General features: G+C 34.4%; 1 protein-coding gene across 1 annotated transcript; it reads left to right on the forward strand.

The window, feature by feature from the left end:
- Positions 1-1,821: 1,821 nt before the first annotated feature.
- On the forward strand, positions 1,822-3,032 carry LOC134709847 (glucose-dependent insulinotropic receptor-like). The gene has a single exon (XM_063569978.1). The coding sequence runs from the start codon at positions 1,872-1,874 to the stop codon at positions 3,000-3,002; it is 1,131 nt and encodes a 376-aa protein (XP_063426048.1). The 5' UTR covers positions 1,822-1,871; the 3' UTR covers positions 3,003-3,032.
- Positions 3,033-7,945: the final 4,913 nt, after the last annotated feature.

Consider the following 7,945-nt stretch of genomic DNA (forward strand, 5'->3'; position numbering starts at 1 on the left):
TCAGTTATTTTTATTAGAGAATAAGTTTATTATGGATATGGGAATTCTCTAGTAAAGATGGCATGTCCGTCAGATAGAGAGATCGCCTGACCTTGACCTTAGAGATCAAGGTTAAATTGCATTCGTCTCAACTCGGCCGATTCCGTACCCTCATATAACGGATTCTACCGAGGATTGCCGAATGGGTTAGATAATATAATACATATATATGTCTCTGGTTAGATTGAATAAGTTTTGTGTTCAATTCCGTATTTTAAAAGATACTATAAGAAACAGACAGGTCAGCCAAGGATAAGTTAGCGCTTCGATCGCCTACTCTTCAATCTGCCAATGACGAAGAGAATATCTTGGGATAATTATAATAAGGTGCACATGTCTTTGTAAAAGGTTTTCTTCTGATCTTGACATCGTTTAAACTATTTTGATGGTTCATTGTTTAGATATTAAGTCGATGTTAAAAGTGTTCATGGTTGGTACGTTTCTTGGAAGTAATTTTTAAAAGTGTTCTTTAAAAAATATGAATAAACATAAAGTAACAAATTAACCTTACATTGAACATCTATTTTTTTTTTAATTATATATAAAAGCAATATGTTAACGAATTTATGTTATGTTAGTTTACGTTTTTATTCCTTCATAATTTGGATGTACTTCTGGGTAGGTGAAGTTCTCGTTATGAAATAAATTTTAAACTTGGCGGTATATGACCAATGATATCTTCCACTTGTCATAGCCACAGTCCGAATGAGACTCTTCATTGTTTTTCAACTTGTGTCTCTTCTGTTTTAGTTTTCCGTGTTTTTAAATACGATATTTCATTAGCAAATATTGTATTGTTCTAAATTAAAACAAGCTTTTCTATCCCGTGTGCTTTCATTCAAAACGTTTCACATTTGGTTAAGTGTGAGACTTCTATAACAAAGTAGTTATAGTAGTTTCAGGTTAAGTTGAGTATTGTTTGAATTGCTTTCATTTAGGTCTCGGGGATTGAACTGAAGTTTAATTTGCAATTTGAGTAGAGAATGGAAGCGTAGAACGTGTCAGAGACAAGATCAGACAACAATCCCACCCAAGAGCAGGAAACAGCCTTGGGTCACCAATGGGTCTTCAAAGCAGCTAGAAAATCCCACACCCACAGGCGGGCTTCAGCTGGCCCCTAAACAACGATGTATACAAGTTCAACGAAATAGACGCCACAATATACTTCTAAACATAATATAATATTAATCTTATGGATAGGACTCGTGGACGGATTTCATGACTAGACGATATCTCACAACGTATTTTAGATACTGAATAAAGTGTATTGATCATTATCACATTTTTTCTCATTCTTATTTTTTTTTTGGTAGAAAACATCAAAGGGACAATTCAGTATAAGTTGTAGAAAACGACACCTTTGCAATGCATAATATGCCTATGTATATATTCTTATAAAAAAATATAGGTTTGACATTTATTTGACCTCTTTTACCGCTATTTTAATAACTTTTCTAAACATCTTCATCATGCCGGCCGTCGTGTCATTATTTTCAAGTCCATTATACTCCATATTCAACATTTTCCATATTATCTTGTCATTATATATCCGTTCCTGAACAAGCAACTGTGATGATTTCATCTTACTTGAAGAGGGAAGGCGCAGATGTACATACTGATTTTGTAATCGCCACACGTCATTCGGTGATAAGGTTTCTTACAGGAATAAAAAGATTATCGGTTAAATACTTCTTAAAAAGTAGTTAATAATTCTGTTATCTAATTCATAAATTAAGATTTATCAGTTTGTTTTCTTAGCTAATTGTGATAAGTGATAACAAATCTATTTTTATTCCCAAGTAAAATTTGGGATTAAAATTTAACACATCCAAATGAATTGGACGGTTTTAGCTCCTGCAAGACGCAACTTTATTAAATGGATTGATATATTGCAGCCTACATTTAACAATAGGAATATACAATGCTCCATCTGGAACACATGTGAAAATTCCGAAGTTGTAGACTCCAATAACTTTTCAAATTCTCTGAAATGCATTTCCACTACAGACAGTATTCATGAAAACATTAAGCAGATTTGTCTTATACCACTGACTATTTTGATTATTGCCATCAATGTCTGTGTATTGTTGGTGATTGCTGTCAACAAAAAATTTCACAACACGACATACATGCTAATTGCGGCTCTGGGATTTGCAGACCTTTGCGTTGGTTTTGTCTCAATTGGAACTCTTGTAACCCGAGCATCAGAGACAACTCTAGACTTATGCTTGATTCGTATTGGTTTTACAATAGCTGCCTGTATTGGTTCTTTGTTAGTTCTAATGCTTATTGCGATAGACAGATACATCGCTGTTTTTAAAGGACTAAGATATATTCAAATAGTGAAACGAGAAAGAGTAATATTTGGAATTGTTCTGGTGTCAATTATTTCTATTGCTGTTGGATTCATGCCATTGATGGGATGGCGTGTGTCAACGTACAATAAATATTGCTCCTTTTTGTATGTTGTACCAGCTAACTACATAATTGTATTATTTTCCAGTTGCGTTTTTATTCCAATTACAGCCATGTTTGTGATCTATGGGAGATTGTACAAAAATGCACAAATTCACATTAAAAGAATTGAATCTATTGAAAACATTACTCAGCCTAGATTAAGTAATGGACAATTAAGAATTTCTGCAAGAACGGCAAAATCTTTGAAAACTCTTACCGTTGTGTTTGGATGTGTTATATTGACGTGGATGCCTTTCTTGATCACATCCATCGCACAGATCATCTGCGGAGACGAGGCTTGTTTTCTTAAGGACATTGTCGGGACACATTTACTGATATTAGGATTTTCAAATTCATTTTTGAATCCAGTTATATATGCTCTTGGTACAAAGGATTTTAGAGAAACATTTTTCCATACTTGTTTTGGAAGATTTCCCTGTTTCAATCAAAGACCGTCGCGGTCGCGGTCCAATATCTATCCTGTATTATCTAGAACACGACTTTAGTGCATTGAATTTCAGCAGGCCGAAGTTATGATTTACGCACAAGTTAACTTAATGATAATTCTTTTACTGGAATATATTACCAGTATAAATATGTTATAATTCCCGCCTGCTAACGAGGAATAAAATTTTAAAAAATTCTATGACTTGCTTTCTTTGTAAATACATGTATCCTGTCTTTATTAATTATAATATCTCTGTGTTTTGTTGACTATTTTCGTATTAGTAGAAGTATGTGTTGGTGTTTGTTTTACTTTTCTTCGTTTTGATAGAAGTAGATGTTGATGTTTGTTTTACTTTCCTACCTGTGGAAACCATAGGCAATGAGACGGGTCCCTTATATACCTACATTTCGAAAGGATGGTTTGATGCTTTTAAATTTAGCATTACATATAGTGGCAGCTGAGGGTGAAACAAACAACTTTTTTCTCAGAGTCAAAAAAAAAATTTTTTTTCTCCAAAAACTGGAAACAAACTTTAAAAACAAAAAAATCCATAGCCCCCCCCCCCCCCCCCCCCCCAGAAAATCAAATGCTTGCTGCCTTACAACTAGGCTATGCTTGAATTGCACGGTGGGTATTATATTCATTTCTTACATACAATTTGGCTCAGTCTTGTTTTTTGGAACACACGGGGATTGGAGATTAATCAATACTCTCTTTGTTAAACAGTTTGAAACTTGGTATATGTGTAACATACTTAATATTGCGATCGGGAACCAGTCTAGCCTGAGACTCAATCATTTCCAGACAAAGAGTAAAACAACATAAAAATGAAAAGGGCATACACAAAACAAAGAAATTCAAAATGCAAAATCACATAAAAGCGATATCAACAAACTGTTGTCTAACACAGGTTCACGAAGAACTCAGCCACATGAGAGGATGATCTGAAAACCTATTTGACATGCTATTTACAACACTATACAACACTGAAACCGTCGGTGGAAATGACATAAAGGTCATCTAACTTTAAGCCATGCCGGCCCATCTGACTGTCCCGACAAACGAGTAATAAAAAAGTTACATAAATAGATATAAAACCATACTAACAAAAACTGAGATGAGTCAAATAATCACAAACTATGCGGTATGGGTTTTGCTCATTGATGAAGGCCGTACAGTGACCTATATTTGTTAATGTCTGTGTCATTTTGGTCTCTTGTGGACAGTTGTCTCATTGGCAATTATACCACATCTTCTTTTTTTATCATGTGACATACCGTCTTTTCTTACAAATTGTGAAAAGGTTAAAGACGACATTAAAGCCGACTATGATTATTAACGATCATTAATAAAGTTCAAAGATAAAAGAGAGTACAACAAATTTGAAAAAACGGAACCTATACCCATAGATTCCTGGGGATTTGAACACTACTGATTAGAAACATACTTTTCAGAAGCATAGACAAAGACAAATAATCACAAATACTATGAAGAATATTAATTTTGGTACCTTTGAAATATCACAATAGTACCGTTAATTAAAAGATCTTAAAAAAATATTAGACTACACTGAGTGGCGGCCGGATCCGTGAGAAATTTTTATGAGAGGGGAAGCAGACTGAGCTAAAAAAAAGGGGGGGGGGGGCTCCAGTCATGCTTCAGTGATTCCCTATATAATATACATGTATAATGGTAATCATATAATCAACCAATCCCCCCGCACCCATGTATCCGCCTATGAACTATCAACTTGGGAGATCTACGGGAAATTTCAGAATCAAAAAATATAAAAAAAAACACCCAATGATCTCATTTAGAAAATGTAGATGGTACGTCACCGTACCCAGTTGTAATTAAGTTTTCATGACTCATTGATCATTATTAATCAAAATCAAGACCATACAACCTGAACGGAAATTTTACATAGTTCGTCCGTCTATTTTCCACTTTATATTTTTTGGCGGGTAAAGATTCTGATGCTGGAACTGATAATAGACATAATAGAGGGCAGAGACATATAATATGTATTATATGTCTCTGTAGAGGGTAAACGTAGGATAAACAACCAAATCCAAGATGTTCTCGTGCATTCCAATGATGTCTTTGGTTATAAGAAATAATATAACTTTTTGATTAAAATAAGTTTTACTAACTATTTCGTAAAAGCATACTAAGTACCATAATTTCATAATTTGGCTAAAGCAGTAAAACCAGAGACATATAATACAATATTATATGTCTCTGGTAAAACTAAAGCCAGTAAAGGATTAACATGAACACAAAACCTGAAACAGTGTAAACAAAACAGACTACACTTCTTGCCATAGAAAAAAAGTCAGTCATGGGTACAGTTTAAATACTCAAATATGTCCCAGTGGCGGATCCAGCCATTTGAAAAAAAGGGGGGGGGGGTCCACCTATATGTCCCCATTTATAGTTGCTGTCAGGTAAAATTGGCACCATGATTTTTGTCGAAATTTTCTTAAATATCAACTGTGTGTACCTGAGATCATGTTTTTTAATTAGCGGAAGAATAATCCAATCCAAATAAAATTGAGAATGGAAATGGGGAATGTGTCAAAGAGACAACAACCCGACCAAATAAAAAAACACAACAGCAGAAGGTCACCAACAGGTCTTCAATGTAGCGATAAATTCCCGCACCCGGAGGCGTCCTTCAGCTGGCCCCTAAACAAATATATATACTAGTTCAGTGATAATGAACGCCATACTAATTACCAAATTGTACACAAGAAACTTAAATTAAAATAATACAAGACTAACAAAGGCAAGAGGCTCCTGACTTGGGACAGGTGCAAAAATGCGGCGGGGTTAAACATGTTTGTGAGATCTCCCCCCTCCCCCTATACCTCTAACCAATGTAGAAAAGTAAACGCAAATATATACTACTGTCCTACCTTTTATTGTGTTTGCACAGTATAATACACCTAATCACTATTTATTCCATTCCGGATAACTTCTAAAATTACACAACTTTTTCATCCAGTCAAAGCTATCTGGGACCCTGTTTAAACAAATCACCATGCATGATACTTTTTAATGAGACCTGTTTAAACTACCGTAAATACTTTAAACAGAATATTTTTTTACTTCAATTTTAATTTCGAAAAAAGTGGATCATACTGTATCAAAGTTTCTTGATGATCACTTTCTAAAGTTTTTCCTCCCTCAGCTCACTGCTGATGACCTCCATTCTCAGCCCGCGTGACCTAAACAGGAAGTTTTTCCAGGAATGGACTAAATAGCGATTAGGTGTATACCGACCTTCACATAATCCAAGATTTTTTTGTATGGTGGAATCTGACATTGTTATTACCGGAAGTGTTGCCGTGGAGTTCCACAAGCTCTCCATTTAATTGTGTCTCTCTGAGGTTTTCATCATCTTTATGTAAAAAGCGCGGGAAATTGTATCATCAATGACAAATGATATTACCGGAGAGTAACCCATGCTATGTAGTAAGTGATCCTCATAGAAACCAAGATGGCGGTTTTACAAAGTAAACAATCTTGAAAAATGTGAAGGTCAGGATTATACAGTGCAAACACAATAAATTCTAATGCAACAACGTTTGTAACCTTCATTTTGATTGGATAACGTCACTTTCTTACATGGCATCAATTGACAATTGATGTTATGGGACGTACGCGCAAGCGCAGACGGCATATGACAGATTTTAAATTCATGTTTTAAGGTTTTTTTTCTGTCAGTTTCATTAGATTGGAGATAACAGTATTGTATTTCAAGCTCCGATGGCATCAATTTGGGATTTGATAGTCGCAAATACCCGTTTACTGTCTCCGCTAAAGCGTCGCCAGTAAACTTAATTTGCGACCATCAATTCTCAAATTGATGCCATAGGAGCTTAAAATACAATACAGTTATCTCCTAAATGTAGGACAGAAGTGGAAATTTGGATAGGATTTTACTTCCGGTAATTGAAAAACATGATCTCGAGTAAACGCGGTCGATATTAAAGAAAATTTTGACAAAAATCATGGTTCCAAATTTTACGTGACAGCGATTATAAATGCATTGAACATCCAAAAAAAGGGAGGGTTCCAACCCTTCAGAACCTTCCCCCTGGAAATGCCACTGTGTCCACTGCATAATTTGAAATAATGAAATACATGATCACACTGCCAAATGCATTATTTTTGTATTTTAATGCTTAATATTTATTTTATAAATATTCAAAATTCACATAACTAAAAAACAAATATATATGGGTAAAGTGAATAACCTTTGTAGCATAGGTGGATCAAGGATGGTGGCCTGGGGAAAATATGGTATTTTATATTGGGACTCGCTGAAGAACGACTGGAGACCTCCCTTAGGTTGGTTAACTGCCCCCTCCCTAATAAAAAGTTCTGGATCCACCTCTAGTAAGAGTCATCAAAAGTTCACTTCATATTCATCAATTATTTGGAGTTTTTTAGGCCACACCAATTTAATTTCTTGTTCTACGGATTTTTGGACTCCAAAATTTTAACAAAAAAATATTTAATTTGCAAATGTTTGAGGCGAAGCTTATAAAGTAAAGGCGAGCGATTATATTTTTTTTGTAAACATAAAATAGTAGGTTTTGACTATATATAAACTTGATTTGTCACTTGTACTTTTACATTTCTTTAATTTCTGAAGTATTGTTTCCCTGTTCACCAAGAGATAATTAAATCTGGTCTATGTATGTGTGACTGATAATGAGACAATTCTCCATCCAAGTCATAATCAGTTTGGGGGCAACCCCTTTATGTAATAAATATCCCTTTTAGATGCTTTATGAGGGATCAATATATAAGTTATAACATATTTGTTTGTACAAAAGGGCTCATATTTTCTCAAAGAACTATATATCTAGCTGGTATTAAATGGTAGAAAATGTCTAAGAATTTTGTATTATTCCTGGACTTTAACCATATAAAATTAACATTTTTACTTTAACAGTTTAATATTAATATTCAAAATAAGTGGACCCCTCT

This window comes from Mytilus trossulus, chromosome 3 (genome assembly GCF_036588685.1).
Source record: "Mytilus trossulus isolate FHL-02 chromosome 3, PNRI_Mtr1.1.1.hap1, whole genome shotgun sequence".
Lineage (NCBI taxonomy): Eukaryota > Metazoa > Mollusca > Bivalvia > Mytilida > Mytilidae > Mytilus > Mytilus trossulus.

What these genes read in the sequence shown, in the direction of transcription:
- LOC134709847 (XM_063569978.1), top strand. Translation starts at nt 1,872, where the DNA reads ATGAATTGGACGGTTTTAGCTCCTGCAAGACGCAACTTTATTAAATGG.